The 16,366-nt window shown below is 42.6% G+C and overlaps 2 protein-coding genes across 3 annotated transcripts; one reads left to right on the top strand and one right to left on the bottom strand.

Moving 5' to 3' along the window:
• The first annotated feature begins 139 nt into the window (after nucleotides 1-139).
• On the top strand, nucleotides 140-9,400 carry rbm34 (RNA binding motif protein 34). 2 transcript variants are annotated; one of them, XM_085786788.1, is made up of 11 exons: nucleotides 140-342; nucleotides 1,549-1,765; nucleotides 3,014-3,141; nucleotides 5,070-5,298; nucleotides 5,452-5,511; nucleotides 6,107-6,150; nucleotides 6,444-6,527; nucleotides 6,647-6,710; nucleotides 6,816-6,861; nucleotides 7,608-7,726; nucleotides 8,806-9,400. In XM_085786788.1, the coding sequence occupies exons 1-11, from the start codon at nucleotides 320-322 to the stop codon at nucleotides 9,169-9,171; spliced, it is 1,380 nt and encodes a 459-aa protein (XP_085642914.1). In that variant the 5' UTR covers nucleotides 140-319; the 3' UTR covers nucleotides 9,172-9,400. The 2 variants fall into 2 exon arrangements, with proteins under 2 accessions (XP_085642914.1, XP_085642903.1); XM_085786777.1 differs by having other exon boundaries at nucleotides 6,813-6,861.
• An 868-nt stretch (nucleotides 9,401-10,268) lies between these two features.
• tomm20b (translocase of outer mitochondrial membrane 20b) lies at nucleotides 10,269-15,375 on the bottom strand. The gene is made up of 5 exons (XM_085786952.1): nucleotides 15,107-15,375; nucleotides 13,641-13,687; nucleotides 12,524-12,605; nucleotides 11,777-11,919; nucleotides 10,269-10,775 (listed from the first exon to the last, which is right to left on the bottom strand). The coding sequence occupies exons 1-5, from the start codon at nucleotides 15,228-15,230 to the stop codon at nucleotides 10,731-10,733; spliced, it is 441 nt and encodes a 146-aa protein (XP_085643078.1). The 5' UTR covers nucleotides 15,231-15,375; the 3' UTR covers nucleotides 10,269-10,730.
• Nucleotides 15,376-16,366: the final 991 nt, after the last annotated feature.

Genomic DNA, 16,366 nt, shown 5'->3' with positions numbered 1-16,366 from the left:
GCTAAATTATCCTTTTTAAATTATAAATCGTGTGGTATCGGACCGGAAATGCGCAGTTCAGTGGCGCCAGGTGACTTTTATTTTGAAGGACTGGCCGGTAGGAACCTTTGTGTGGCCGCGGCCGTGTTCCCCGGGGGAAGTAGTTCTCAGTGGTACAACGAGCTGCTCGGAGAGAAAACGTGTGAACGCGCCGTGGCAACATGTTATTACTGTTGTTAAAGTATAAACTAAATTAATACACACGCTGTAGTTTAATTATTATTATTAGTTATCGATCATAACAAGGACGGACCGGAAGTCAGAGTTTCCCGACGAAACGATGAAGAAAAAACTCCAGAACAGGTTTGTTTACCTGGTTTATTATAAAACACAGTTTACTTCTTATAAACTGAATAATTATCGATCATTATATAAATTATTGGTTTACAGTTAAGTGACAAAGCAACTGACTGAAAACTGACTCTCTGTCTGTGAAGATTTGTACCTTTCAAATTAAAAGAGGATGCAGCTATGATGAGGCTGATAAAAATTCATTTGCCCGTCTTCTGTTATTCTTATTTGCTCCATTTTATGTTAAAGGGATAGTTCAACATTTGGCAAGTTGGCCCATTGCCATAATCCCTATAGTCATAGCAGTAGGTTTGTTACCTTTAATTGTCGGTGCAAGCTATTTTTAGAACGGTGGAGCAGAGCCGTGAGCTGCTCAGAGCTACGCTACGGAGGCTCATGGGATTTCTTGGTTTCCCTCATTAAACTCATCAAATACACAATCCAACAACTCCACAACGCTCTGGTGGACAAGTTGTGAGCTGCACATTCACCACGCTATGAGATAATAACACAACGTTACCAGACAGAGTTGTTTTAGAGGGAAATACAGAGACTGATGATGAAAAACTGTCCCTGAAGGCAACATGCATCAGCGGTTTTGCATGAATTTCCCTCTAAAACAACTCTGTCTGGTAACGTTGTGTTATTATCTCATAGCGTGGTGAATGTGCAGGTCACAACTTGTCCACCAGAGCGTTGTGGAGTTGTTGGATTGTGTATTTGATGAGTTTGATGAGGGGAAACCAAGAAATCCCATAATGAGCCTCCGTAGCGTAGCTCTGAGCAGCTCACGGCTCTGCTCCGCCGTTCTAAAAACAGCTTGCACCGACAATTAAAGGTAACGAACCTACTGCTGCTATGACTATAGGGATTATGGCAATGGGCCCATTTTTACAAAATGTTGAACTATCCCTTTAAATTTAAACGCCTGATAAAAATGTATCTTTTTTGCACTTTTATACTGTTTTTAATTTTCATCTGTATTATTATTATTATTATCGTCCTCTTGGAGAGTTTTTATTTTCAATTGCTAGAAAATAAAAGTAAATAATATATAAAGTGATGATGAGGCGTTCAGGGACCCTGGGATACAGGAGACTTAGTTCTTCTCTGTTGTTTCTGATATATTATAATTATATATTATAGTCACAGCCTGAAGCCGCTGTATAATGACCTCTGACCTCTGACCTCTGACCTCTGACTCCTCCTCCTCCTCAGCGACGAGGCGGCGTCGGAGCAACAGGAAGTAGGCGACTACGTGGTCGGTCTGGTGTCAGGAAGTCTGTTCCAGCAGAAGAAGAACAAGAAGAAAAAGAAGAAGACGGAGGAGGAAGAGGGATCTGCGGCCGCCGGCTCCTCGCTGTCGTCTCTGTTCAGCAGCGCCACCGTCGCCACGGCAACGACCACATCTCTGCTGTTCCAGCCGGCGCCCAAGGTGACACACACACACACACACACACCTGCAGAAACAGCTGAGTAACAAACCAACAGGAGAGTTTAGGGACTATGAATGAATCAGCTGTTCAGTCTTGTGTTCAAATCAAATCAAATCAACTTTATTTGTCCCGGGCGGGAAATTCATCTTGGGCATAATACAGCTGCTTTGTACTTGTAAAACATACATACACAATCCATACATTACAGTAGCAACACTGGCACACATATCCAAGAGAGAAAAAGAGAGAGAGAAAAAAAAAGAGAAAGTGCGGACTGCGGAGAGTGCAATAAATAGTTTAAAATACTCATAAAACAAGTTCAAATAAAAAAACATACTAAAAAACTAAAAGAGAACCAGGGATGTTAATTAAAGCCAGCAGGTGAACAGGCAAACCGGATGTGATAGATATGATTAACTGATTCAGGGTTTCTGCGGGTCATTAAAAAGCATTAAAAGTCATTAAATATATTTTGCTAAAATTAAGGCCTTAAATGGCATTAAAAGGAATTAAATTCGATTCTCAAAGGCATTAAAAAATTGATTGATTCATACAGTGAGATTTTGATATCATTACATCCCTATAGAGCACAAAGAGCAGAAAAATAGGGGGATTATACAGTTAATCTACAGTAAAATTAAACGTGGGTGAAGAAATGGAGTATTTTCTAAATTTATATTTATAGGTGGTGGCAGGCTACTGTTGACTTTTCTTTTTCTTTTAATCGCTAGCGGCAAAAATCGGAATCGGCAGGTCAGGCTTTTTAAAAATTGGTGATTGGCCAGAAAATTGCAGTCGGTGCACCCCTATTGGTGTGATAAACATGCAGAACCAAGTAATTGGGTAATTGTGAATGTGTATATAGGTAAGTGTATGTACGCACATGTATAGTATTTGCAGTCACATGCATTAAAAATGTTTGAAATGGCATTAAAAGGGCATTAAAAAGCATTAAATTAGATTTGCTGGTACCTGCAGAAACCCTGTGATTGATGAGTTGATAGGTTGATGGGCAGGGGATCCACAGCCATGGCCTCCCCCCTGCCCACATAGGGGAAGGGTTACCAGGGTTACCATGGTTACCAGAGTGGTAGAGCCAGGAAACATCCCCTCCACCTGGCCGAGGTCAGATGGAGGGGTGGGAGGGGGCCAGGGTAGTGGATCCGCAGCAGTAGGCCTCCCCACTAACCCTAGTGCTGTTGATGTTGTTGTTGTTTATGTTGTTTATGTTGTTGTTGTTGCTGCAGCTTGAGGTTCAGAAGTCAGAGGAGAAGCAGCAGGATGAAACTCCAGAGGTCAAAGGTCAAACAGGCCAGAAGACCAAGAAGAAGACGACCAAGGTGAAAACAGCCGGAGAGGAGAAACTGGAGAACAGGTGAGAGGATCTAAAACCCTGTTCCCTCTGGCCAAAAAAACAGTTTAAACCGGCTAACAACCGGCTTCGGGTGGCGGTGGGAAAGGCGCACCGACCCACTGCAAGCCGATGGAAGGCGATTTTAACCCGCGTCGCTTGCCGAGTCGTTTGCCGCGGGTTAAAATCGCCTTCAATCGGCTCGGCTCTGCTCGGCTTGCAGTGGGAACACCAGACCCGCGTCAACCAGCTAATTTATGTGATGACGCCACGTCATCGCGCCGGTCGCGTCTCATATCACGTACCAAAACGAAGCTCTGCTCCGCTCTGCTCTCATTCCAGACTGGGATCAAAAGATCAAAGAACACTGACCAAAACGATTGACCTCACACTCCGCAGCGGGCGGCTGTGGCATGACAGTCAGTACGTTTACATGACACTTGAAAAAAATGAATTATTGCCTTAATCCGACTACAACTGGACAACTGAAGTGCATGTAAACACCTTAGTCCAACTAAAGTCGGAGTTCTCAAACTCCGATTAAGACACCCAGATAATGCGATTGGAATTCGATTTTCTCCGTCATGTATACACCTTAGTCGGAGTATAACTGGACAATGCATGTGCGCTGCTCCACAACAGTAAAGACAGCACCAAGTGGAGCAGAGAAGCTGCCTGAACCTGGCAAAGTAAAGAAAAAAACCCAACATCAGCGCTGATTCAATGCATTTCACACAGCGCCACCAGCAAGAGTGTTTTATCAAGAGAGAGAGAGAGAGAGAGAGAGAAAGGAAGCCCAGACTGGCACGTCTGGTCGGGAACTGCAGTTGAGAATTTATTATTAAGCTTACTAAGTTGTTTATATTCTGTTTTTTACAAGATGACAGAAAATTATTATTATTATTATTATTATTATTATTATTATTAACCTGCTGAAACAACGGGTGACGCTGCATGAGGGGGCGGACCCATCAGTTATTCGATTTTCTCAGTTGCATGTATATTGAGACAAGGACAGAAGTCTGACTTGACGCCAAAATCGAATTTTGAGCAAAGCTCGATTAAGCTCTGCATGTAAACGTACTGAGTGTGTTTCTTGCACCGCGGATGAGAGCGGGGCGACTGGTTTCTGCTCTGTCTGATCCCTCAGCGGGGGGTCAGACCCGGCTCATTTTGGTCAATGGGAAAGGAGCCAAATGCCGATTGTTAGCGGGTCGACCCGCGTTTAAAAAACCTGCGTCGACCCGCTAATTTTAGTGGGAAAGCGGCTTAACTCTCTCTCTTTCTCTTAAAGCAGAAGTAAGAGGAATATTTGTGTTAATATAAGTCTTAAATAGTTATATCTTCCGACAGCAATCACTTCTATAGAGTGTTTGGTCTGAAACATGGGTCTGTCAGTCACTCTGCTCTGCTCTGAGCCGAGGAGAAAACTTTCCTTGTATCCTACAACCTTTATCCAATGAGGAGAGAGAACGGCATAAAGGGGCGGTCCTCTCTGTGTGTGCAGCCAAGGGATGCGCCTGAATGTGGTGACGTAGGGACGAGGGCGGGGACTGCTAACTCCATCTGCTGACAGGAAGTTAGTCAAAACCACCGGATCACTTACTTCTGCTTTAAAATAAGACTCATCACCTAAAAATTAACTTGTTTTTAGATCATTTTCACTTGTTTCAAACTAATTTTCACTTGAAATAAGTAGAAAAATCTCCCAGAGAAAGGAAGTTTTTGTGTGTGCTTGTAATAAGAAAGAAAAACTTGCTCCGCTATCAGATTATTTTAAGTGAAAATCTGCTTTAAAGAAGTAAAAAGTGTCTAAAAACACGCTACTTTTAATGTGATGAGTCTTATTTAGCCAAAACCACCGGATCGCTTACTTCTGCTTTAATCAATTCAATTCAATTCATTCAAGTATCTTTCTCTTTATCTCCTTCTCTTTCTCTTTATCCCCCCAGGGAGAGCGCTCTGCAGGAGGCCGACGAAGACGAGCGAGGGCAGGAGACGAAGGCGGCGGCGGCGAAGAGGAAGAGGAAGGCGGCGGCGATGGAGTCGGCCGGCGGAGAGAAGGAGGCGGAGCTCTGGGTGATGAAGAGGCAGCGGGCGAAGGCGAACAAACAGGAAGAGGCTGTGAAGAGGAAGAGGACGGTGTTCGTCGGCAACCTGCCCGTCAGCTGCACCAAGAAGGTCCCGCTCGCCCCCGTTACCACGACAACACTTCGTTTGTTTACATCCATAATTTTATCAGTGTCGCATGTTCACAGATTATTGATGAAGAATCAGATTTCAAAATAAAAGACCTGATGATGATGATGTTGTTGTTGTGTCTCTGTCGTTCAGACGCTGAGGAGCCTCTTCAGAGACAAAGGATCCATCGAGTCCATCCGCTTCCGCTCCGTGGTAAACAACAACAACAACAACAACACAATCATCCAGTAACACATCACATTAAAGGGATAGTTCACCCAAAATTGAAATTTCACTCATCATCTACTCACCCTCATGAGTGAATGAGTGAAATTTGAATTTTGGGTGAACTATCCCTTAAAAACACTGATTATAGATTTAGATTTAGTTACTTATACTTAATTGATCCCAAAGGAAATTCAAATATCCAGTCGCGCACATACATATAAAAATGTAATATTATATTATATTATATTATATTATATTATATAATATAGTGAAGGCATGGTAAAGCAAAATAAACGAGAGATTAGAAAAGTAAGAAAAATATACACACTGTATACATCCATATAAATGATGTACATCAATATGTTATTGAGATAAAATACTAAAATTAGAATAAATAGAAACTTTTTGTGTCATTATGTGGAAAAAATTATCTTATTTTAAATTTTATTGTGAAAATCCATTGGTTTTTTAAAATGTTGCTGTGACCTTTGACTTTTATATTGGCGGGGTCTCAACTGCGTATAATGACATTGTTACTTCCTGTTCCTGACGACCTCATTTGCTTGTGTGTTTGCTGCAGGTCCGAGAGGATCCGACCATGTCCCGTAAAGTCGCAGCGATCCAGTACGTCTGACGATGTTTCCTCTGCTGCATAATTAATTACATAATTAACATAATGAACTCAGGGCTTTTATTGTGAAGGACTCGACCACGAGTTGTTTTCAACACCAATTTTAGCCGAAAAGGAAACTGAGATCTTTCGATATTAATTCACTTTCATCATAGTTTTTCTGTTTCTATGGAAACAAAGAATTTGATCTCTAGTTTCTCAAAATTTCGTATGTTTTAGTTTTATCGGTTTATTAATCCGTTCACAACTTCTCTTTCTTGTTTAATTTTCTCTTTTCACTCCACAGACGTAAGATTCATCCGAAGAAGCAGAGCGTGAACGCCTACGTGGTGTTTAAAGACGACGAGGGCGTGGCCAAGGCGTTGGAAAGGTCAGTTACCTGCAGCTCACCTGAAGTTACCATGTGGCGCTAACGGCTAACAGCTAGCGGCTAACAGCTAATGGCTAACTGCTAACGGCTAACAGCTAACGTTGCGTCTGCTCCGACAGGAACGGCCTCGAGATCGAGAAAGACTTTCACATCCGAGTGGACAGAGTGGCCGACGGCTCGACGGTAAGTTCTCCACCGCCGCCGCCGCCGCCGCCGCCGACCCGACTAAAAGTCAGCCGCCATGTTTGTTTGATGATGTCACTGTTCTTCTTCCCTCTGCTGCAGCAGCAACACGACCACAAACGCTCCGTGTTCGTGGGGAATCTGTCGTTCGGTGAGTTTGAGTCCTGAAGAACACGACTCAATAAACTAATATGTAGATTAATTATTGTTGTAATATATGAACATTGGTCCAAAACCTGTTAACAGTTATGCATATCAATATTATTTTATAATAAATATAAACATTTTTGAAACACTTTAAATGAATTTAACACATAAAAAAACTACAAAATGAATAAATGTAAGACATGTATGCAAAATATGCAAATGTTAATAATCAAATACACATATTTAGTCTGTTTTATGCACTGACTTGGTTATATTAATTTATTTTTTATACAAAATAATGTATACACACAGCCACAGAAATACTGAGGAGACCACAGAGTTTCTCTGTTTTTGTTGAATTCTATTAACTACTGACAACAGTGTCTTTTCCCAAAATTGGCAGAAAATGATATTAAGTCTTTTCAGACCTTGAATAATAATAATAATGCAAAGAAAACATGGTTATATTCATTCCTAAACAACACAACATAACAGGAATATTTTGACTTAAGAAGAATTTTTAAATCAATATTGGTGGGATGATGTCAATGTTATAACTAATTATCGTATTTATGAGTAAATACTGAAACTCTTTGTATCTTTGTTTTAAACTAATTTTGTTCTTGGCATTTTGTGTTTGGTGGAGCCTTGAGCTCTTAACTTTAACAAAAATATATTTTCCTGACAGCAAAAGGAAGTAAAGCTGATGGAAGTGTGTGTGTGTGTGTGTTTGTCTGTGTGTGTTTTCAGAGATCAGCGACCTGGCGCTCCGGCGACACTTTGAGGACTGCGGCCCGGTGGAGGCGGTGAGACTCGTCCGGGACCGGGACTCTGGAATGGGGAAGGGATTCGGCTACGTCCTGTTTGAGGTACGAGACTCTGAATGTTTCCGTTTTTTACCAACAAACACCTGAAGTGACCGACATTTAAAGGGATATTCCGGTGTGTCCAACACGCTGTCAGACCCAGTAGAACCCAGAGATCAAGTTACCGACCACAAGCTTCTCTAGTTGTAGCGACTCCAGGACAAATAGATTGGGCGTTAGAGGGGGTCCTTCAGAAGGTTCAAAGGGGTCCCCAACTTTTTCTTTTTACCACTTTTTAAAAAAGAATTTCCTTTTTTTTTTTTTCTTTTAGATATTTTACCACTTTACTAAAAGAATTGTAAACTTTTTTCTTTTTTGAGAAATTTTTACCACTTTTAAAAAAAAAAAAATTACTTATTTGTTTGTTAAGATATTTTACCAATTTTCTAAAAAAAAATGTTAACTTTTTTTTTTTTTTTGAGAAATTTTTACCACTTAAAAAAAAAAAATTGTACTTATACTGTATATTTTTGTTTGGATATTTTACCACTTTTCTAGAATTTTTCAAAACTTTTTTTTGAGAAATTACCACTTAAAAAAAAAAAATTATTTTTATTTTTTTAGATATTTTACCACTTTTCTAGAAATTTTTTTAACTTTTTTTTTTTTTGAGAAATATTACCACTTTTTAAAGAAAATTTTCAAACTTTTTTTTTTTTTTTAGAAATCTTACCACTTATTTTCTAGATTTCTTTTGAGAACTTTTACCACTTTCTTCTAGAAATGTTTAAACGTTTCTAGAGAAATTGTACCAGTTTTTTCCAGAAATTTCTCAACAATATTTCCAAAAATTCACGCCATTGGCCCTAATTTGAACGTACATTGACTAAAAAAGTAACGTTCTTCAGTCTCAGAACAAATATTTGTGTATTTCTGGTGTTTGCTTCAAAATCTTGTCCATTGGGGGTCCGTGGTCTACAGTAATTTGTGTCAATTTAGGGTCCTTGATGTAAAAAAGCATTAGACCATGGGTTAAACTAATGTCACAATATCCCTTTAAGTCGATTTAAAAAACCGCCTAAGCCTCAGAGTCCGAGAGAGTTTTATTTTGAAAGGTCAGCTGTTTTGTTGTCCCGCTGCAGGGCGCCGACTCGGTCCAGCTGGCATTGAAACTGGACGGGTCGAAGCTGGAGGGTCGGTCGGTCCGGGTGAAGAGGTCGGTGAAGAAGGAGAAAGAGAAGAAGAACAAAACAAACAGCGGCAACAACAACAACAACAACAACACAGCCACCACAGCGAGGGCCGGCAGAAAGGGCCCCGCAAAGGGCCCCGCAAAGGGACCGGGCAAGAGCGGCGGGTTCAAGTTCCCAAAGAAGTTCACGGGGAACCAGCCGAGGCCGACGAAGAGCTCGGGCTCCTTCAAAGGAGAGATGGTGGATCCGACCAAAAAGACTAAAAAGAAGCTGAAGAGGAAAGTGAGGCCCAAGAAGAAAAGTCTGCACATCTGAGGAGAAACCGACCCGAGTGTTTTAGTTTCACTTTAACACAATGAATCTGTGTTTTTTTCCCCTACGGTGGCCCAGTGGGGTCAAAATCTGCAATGTTTTTTTGGACCTCGCTGGGCCACCGTAGTTTCATCCTTCCAGTCTGTCAAACAACATCAAATCAACACAAAGTTCACACTGTAAAATAATAATAAAAAAACATTTATACTTTATTTCTCCTTGTTGTGTTGTGTTGTTGTATCAGATTAAACCGGTTTGTGTTATTTTGTTGAAATAAAACTTTTTGAACAAAAACTCACCAGTGGTTCAGTCTGTGTTCACCTTAAAACTAACTTAAATTTCTTTATTTGTTTATTAATTCGGATCCCCATTAGTTGCAGCAAAGCTACAGCTATTCTTCTTCCTGGGGTCCAGCAATATCAATTATACAGTAGAGATGTCACAATTACTTGCTTTCACAATTAATCGCGGTATTAAACGCCACAATTAATTGATCGTAAAGTTTCCTAAATACCGCCACTTTCCGAAAAAGATTATGTCGGAACCATATCTGCAGATGTGGCGCCAAGGTAAAGGAAGATGCGCAGATACTGGTCCATTTATCTAACGTAACACTAAATTGGTGGGAATTAAATGTTAGCGTGTCATTTGTAATTTTAAAAAATAAACTTGGTATATATGGCAATTAATGAGTTAAATATTTCAAACACTTCCCCCCCGGGGGATTAATAACTGGTCCTATATTTAGAGATTAGTAATGTCATTATATTTTGACTATATTTGATTTTACACATTCATGGTCTTGTGAAATTTATTGATGCATAATAATCGTGATGATCGTAACACCGTGATTATTTCTCTGACAATAATCGTACTAAGAAAATCTGTAATCGTGACATCCCCATTATACAGTAAAAAAATACAAAATCAGAAACATTATAAAAATTTAAAACAAAGAAAACAAACAACCAAAAAAACAACAGTGTCTTTCCTCAGTTTAGAAACAACCCAGGACTGAAACGTTGTGAAACCCAATAAATAAAAAGATAAAGAAAGAAAGAACCGACAAAACAGGACGGACACAAATTGACTTGTTTGTTAGTTAATTTTTTTAATTTATATTTTCTTTCCTCTTTAACATGAAGAAAACATTCATCACTTTTAAAAAGCGTTTTTTAAGTCTAGACTGAAAATAAAGACGACTCTTAAACAAAACAATAAATACTCAGTGAAGCGTCAGAGCAGAGAGACGACGATCGACCGACCGATCGATTGATAAACTTTCTACCACTGATGATAAAGAAGAAGAAGAAGGACCGGGAGCTGCTGATGGCGGCCGCAGGGGGAGGGGGAGGGGGGCGGAGCTTATCTGTTGATTGATGCAGATGGTCTAATACCCCAAAACGGGTAATTTGAGTTAAAAAAAAACACAAACACTACTGCCAGGAATAAAAAACTAATTCCCTTTAGGACGCCGCCGGCCTGGGTGGAGGTGGACGTCGGCCGGAGCGATGGCGGCCGAGGCGGTGGTGGGCGGGGCTTCTTCTGTCTGGCTCCTCCCCTCATTCTATATCGTCCTCACTCAGACTCTGTGCGCTCACGATCCGCTGCAAGAAAACAAACAAACAATCAAACAATCAGAGCTGAAGCAAGAGGTGAAGAGTCGAGTTGGGCTTCTTGGCTCCGATGCCGGTGTTTCTCAGAGGTTAGGGGCAGAGACCTTTCTACTGCAGATATTACACTTAAAGGAAATTTTGTCAAATTGGCCCATTGCCATAATCCCTATAGTCATAGTAGTAGGTTCGTTACCTTTAATTGTCGGTGCAAGCTATTTTTAGAACGGCGGAGCAGAGCCGTGAGCTGCTCAGAGCTACGCTACATCAGAGGCTAATGGGATTTCTTGGTTTCCCTCATCAAACTCATCAAATACACAATCCAACAACTCCACAACGCTCTGGTGGACAAGTTGTGACCTGCACATTCACCACGCTATGAGATAATAACACAAAGTTACCACACAGAGTTGTTTTAGAGGGAAATACAGAGACTGCTTGATGAAAAACTGCCACTGAAAGCAACGTGCATCAGCGGTTTTGCATGTATTTCCCTCTAAAACAACTCTGTGTGGTAACGTTGTGTTATTATCTCATAGCGTGGTGAATGTGCAGGTCACAACTTGTCCACCAGAGCGTTGTGGAGTTGTTGGATTGTGTATTTGATGAGTTTGATGAGAAACCAAGAAATCCCATTAGCCTCTGATGTAGCGTAGCTCTGAGCAGCTCACGGCTCTGCTCCGCCGTTCTAAAAATAGCTTGCACCGACAATTAAAGGTAACGAACCTACTGCTATGACTATAGGGATTATGGCAATGGGCCAATTTGACAAAATGTTGAACTATCCCTTTAAGTCTGGGTGAATTTGGACCTGTTGGACCCGTCTGACTCTGGACCAGTTCTGGAGCAGTTGTGGCTGGTTTTGTGGGTGTAGTTTTGACCTGGCAGCTGCCGGGTCCAGCGGCGTTAGGAGGAGTAACTGGTTCTGGACCGTGTGTGTGTGTGTGTGTGTGTGTGTGTGTGTGTGTGTGTGTGTGTGTGTGTGTGTGTGCTACCTGGCTGATGCTGGGCAGCTTGGTGAGCAGCATCTGGAAGACGGGTGGAGGCAGCGTCTGCTGCAGCACCTGCAGCAGCTGCTGAGGCTGACCGCACACCGCGATGGCGTTGGTCAGGTGGTCCACGCCTTTCTCATAGTCGCCTGGGGAGGGAAACAGGAACACGACCATATTAGGACCTTTAAAGGCCCCATGCTGTGCACTTTTCTCTGGGTTTATTTACCTGCTGATATCCCTAACAAGATGTATCATTGGTTTTGAGTACCTGTGATCTGCTTCATATCGTTTATACTGCCCCTTTCTGTTGCCTCTTTCTGGAGTTCTAGCAGGCACAGGTCATTTGGCCAATCAGAAGAGAGAATGAGAACCTCTCCTCTGATTGGCTGACTGTTTTTGAGTGGCATGTGGTCGGGCCAATCACAGGCAAGTAACTGAAACCTAAGCTGCATTCATAAAAATTGAAAAAAAAACAACTGGTCACGGTGGGCGGAGTTACCTTGTGTGTGACATCACAGAAAGGAGGAAGTGCTATCTGCTCGTCTTAAAGGGACAGTTCCTACAAATGGGCGGTGTGTGTTTCTCCGTTTGTGACCGTTTGATGCATGGGGCAGTATATACGTGGCCCAGAGACCTCCCCAAGCACCAAAAAATAACCAAAATCACATTTTTCATGCCATGGGGCCTTTTAGGTGGCGTCGTCAGGGAGACGGCGAGACCAGAGCTGAACCTGGACCAGCTGGTTGTTACCTTGAGCCAGCAGCTCCTCCCCCAGCTGGATCTCCTCCAGGAAGAACTTCTGCACCGCCTCAGCGTCCTTCAGGTCCGGAAGCTGCAGGGTTCAGGATAGGACCGGTTAGACCAGGACCAGGATCGGTTAAAGGGATAGTTCACCCAAAAATCAAATTTCACTCTATCTACTCACCCTCATGTGGACTAAGGGCTGGGAGAAGTTTCAGAGTCCTCCGTGGCTTCTCTGAGTTACAGCGGGGCTCCGTGCAGCACTGCATGTCCATATGACGGTTGAGAACGGAGCTCACTTTTCTTCGTAACAAAAAGACACACCAAAAAACATCCAAATACCTCCATGCTGCTCGTTTGTAATGTCCGTCTTGTATTGAAGCCCCGAAATGAGAAATTGTTCCAAAAAAAATTAAATAAGTCTGTGTTTCAAGCTTGTTTGTAGCGGAAGCTCCCAGTGTCTCAGTTCACTGACCTTCCTGTGTCAGTGCAAATCTCGCGTGATTTGCATTGACACCCAGTTCACGGCTCCGCAAATCTCGTGAGATTCCGGCAGAGCAACACTGGGAGCTTCCGCTACAAACAAGCTTAAAATATAGACTTGTTTAATTTTTTTCTTAACAATTTCTCATGTCGGGGCTTCAATACAAGACGGACATTACAGACGAGCACTATGGAGGTATTTGGATGTTTTTTGGTGTGTCTTTTTGTTACGAAGACAGTTGGTATCCATTTGCAACCGCCATATGGACATGCAGTGCTGCACGGAGCCCCGCTGTAACTCAGAGAAGCCACGGAGGACTCTGAAACTTCTCCCAGCCCTTAGTCCACATGAGGGTGGGTAGATAATGAGTGCAATTTGAATTTTGGGTGAACTATCCCTTTAAATCAGGGTCAGTTAAACCAGGATCAAGGTCAGGAGTGTGTGGGTTCTGTTTCCCTCAGTTCAGTCTCTCAGGCTGACAGGAAGTGCTGCTGTCAGACAAGACTGAGGGCTCAGTAACCCCACTCCTCCTTCAAAATAAAAGCTTCCACTAGGAATCTCATCACATATTTAAAATCCAACATTGGAGTTTATGAGACAAACAGAACAAACTCAACTTATATAATGTTAGACGGTGTTTACCTTAGCCAGGCCGGCCCTCTCCGTGGCTACTTTCTGCTTCCTCCTCCCTGTGACACAACAAGAGGCCGGATCAGAACCAGTCAACGGGTCCAACACCATGTTCCAGCTCAAAGTTCAATCTGCTGCTATTTATTTATTCATTTATTTATTAAACTCAAGAAAATAAAAAGTGCAACAGGAACTAGACTGTTCTGTTTTTACTGCAGAGCCCGACAAGCTGTGAAGGAGGAGGAGCCCATGAGCAAGACCCTGATAACGTCACATTTAACTCATAAATTAATATTTGAATGTCAATAAACTCTGACTGTTTAACATGACTCAGCTAAAATTGACTTTTTTATTATTATTTTGATTAAAGAAATGAATAATTTCTCTGAGATAATATTTAAATAAAGTGATAATATAAACTATAAAACACACAGTTTTTCATGACTCACCAATAAAACTACATTGTTATACTATATTTCTCTGAATGGGTTCGGTTCAGGCTTCAATGAGCCGAACTGAGCTGAACTCAGTCTGGTCCGACTTCTGCTCTCAGAACCGGGTTTAACGCCGATTTAACGAGAAACTGTTGAAAGTTCGGCTGCAGCACACGAACCAGAACCAGAACCAGAACCGAACCGAACCGAACCGAACCGAACCGGGTGATACCAGAACTATACCGACCGTTACCGACGGTGACAACAGGGACAAACAGACAGAGAAGGGTAAACCGAACCGGGCCTGGATGAAGGTGAGGAGGAGGAGGAGGAGGAGGAGGAGGAGGAGGTGCGAGAGCAGGTGAAGGAGAAAGAGGAGCAGGACGGAGGAAGAACAAGACAAGAGGAGGGAGAGGAGCAGCAGGAGAAGGTTTGAGGAGGAGCAGAAGGAGGTTGGAGGAGGTGGAGGAAGAGCAGAAGGAGGTTGATGGTTGAAGGAGAGGGGGGAGGAGCAGGAGGAGAAGGTTGGAGGTGGAGAAGGAGGTTGAAGGTTGGAGGTGAAGGGGAAGGAGGAGGTGCAGGAGGAGGTTGAAGGTTGGAGGTTGTAGGTGAAGGGGAAGGAGGAGGTGCAGCAGGAGGTGAAAGAGGAGGTGCAGCAGGAGAAGGTTGGAGGCGAAGGGGAAGAAGGAGGAGAAAAAGGAGGTTGAAGGTTGGAGGGGGAAGAGGAGCAGGAGGAGAAGAGGGAGGTTTTCAGGTTGGAGGAGAAGGAGGAGGTTTTGAGGTTGGGGGTTGAAGCAGAAGGAGGAGGAGGTTGGAGGTGAAGGGGAAGGAGGAGGTGAAGGAGGAGGTTTTGAGGTTGGAGGTGAAGGAGAAGGAGGAGCAGGTTGGAGGTAAAGGGGAAGAAGGAGGAGAAAGAGGAGGTTGAAGGAGGAGGTTGGAGGTGAAGAAGGAGGAGGTGCAGTAGGAGGAGAAGGTTGGAGGTGAAGGGGAAAAGGAGGTGCAGAAGGAGGTTTTAGGTTGTAGGTCAGCGGCAGCAGCACTCACGCTCCCGCAGCCTGCTCTTGAACTGCGGGTCGCTCCGCCTCTTGCGGTCGAAGTAGACGCAGTAACCGACCAGCAGCGCCCCGCAAACCCCCGCTGCGATGGCGCTCGACTTCCCGCCCATCATGATCCCGGCGCCGCTCGGTTACCGGAGGATTTCACCGAAGCTTCGAGTCTTTTCTCCGGTGAACGGGTTAGTGTCAGGAGGAGGCTGCGGAGGATCAGGCAGGAAGGACCCGAAAGGACCCGTCAGGACCCCGCAGCGGAGAGAGGAGCTGCCCGGCCAGCGCCTGACTGCAAAGCTGCAGATTATAGTCTCTGGCGTTATGTCGTATCTGCCTATCTTTAAATAAATAAACAAATTAATAAAGAAACAAATGAGTAAATATAAAATATTATGACGCTAAACTGTCATTTTTAGGGTTAAAAAAAATCACCTTACCTGTATACAGGTAAGGTTTCCTGCATATTTCACTAAATTAAAAAAAGACTGATTTAAAGTTATTTCAAAATTTAAAACACAATCGGGGCCAATATCATTTGACAGATGAAGAAACAGAGAGTCAGAGCCGAGAATAACTAACAACAGCGAGACATTTAAATCATCATCATTTTTTTGTTACTAAATCTGAAGTGGGGAATAAAACAGGAAGGGAGTTGCAGTGAGAGGTGGAGCAAGTCCATAAACTTTAACGTCACATTCCTGAAATGAAACTTAGAGTGCAATCAAGAACACAGTGCATGGAGTGCTGCTTGGGTGTAGCAAAAAGGCTAAAAGTTAGAGTGCTTCAGAGCGACAGCAGAGCCTGACTGAAGACAAATAACTTCGACAACAGTTTATCAGGATTTGTCAACATCTGCTCAGACACTGGTGAGTACAGCTCATAATATTCATTGTGATCAAACAAACTTTGAGGTCTATTCTGAAAGAAAGTAGCCTACTTTATTCATTTCATTTCATACAGACAGACGCATGTCAGGTTAATTTAACAAAGCACTTAGCAGGTTTCTGACAATTTACCCCCATTCTTAGTCTGCTTCCAAAACACCTGCTCTATAAAGTTGATAAGTGCCACACCCTGGTAGGCGGGTGCATATATGAAAAAAAAGCACCTAACCCTAAAAAAATTCTAACAAAAGGTTTCTCAGCTGTTTTTTATAGTATTAGATGTCCTTAATAACATACTAAAAGTTTACCAAAATTTGACCACTAGAAAGGTGTTATTTTCAAGATGGCGTCCAAGATGGATAGGAAGCCTGAGG

This window comes from Trachurus japonicus, chromosome 1 (assembly GCF_045865225.1).
Source record: "Trachurus japonicus isolate A0001 chromosome 1, Traja_1.0".
Classification (NCBI taxonomy): domain Eukaryota; kingdom Metazoa; phylum Chordata; class Actinopteri; order Carangiformes; family Carangidae; genus Trachurus; species Trachurus japonicus.
Note: the sequence above shows the minus strand (reverse complement) of the source record. Positions and strands in the feature narration are given on the sequence as shown.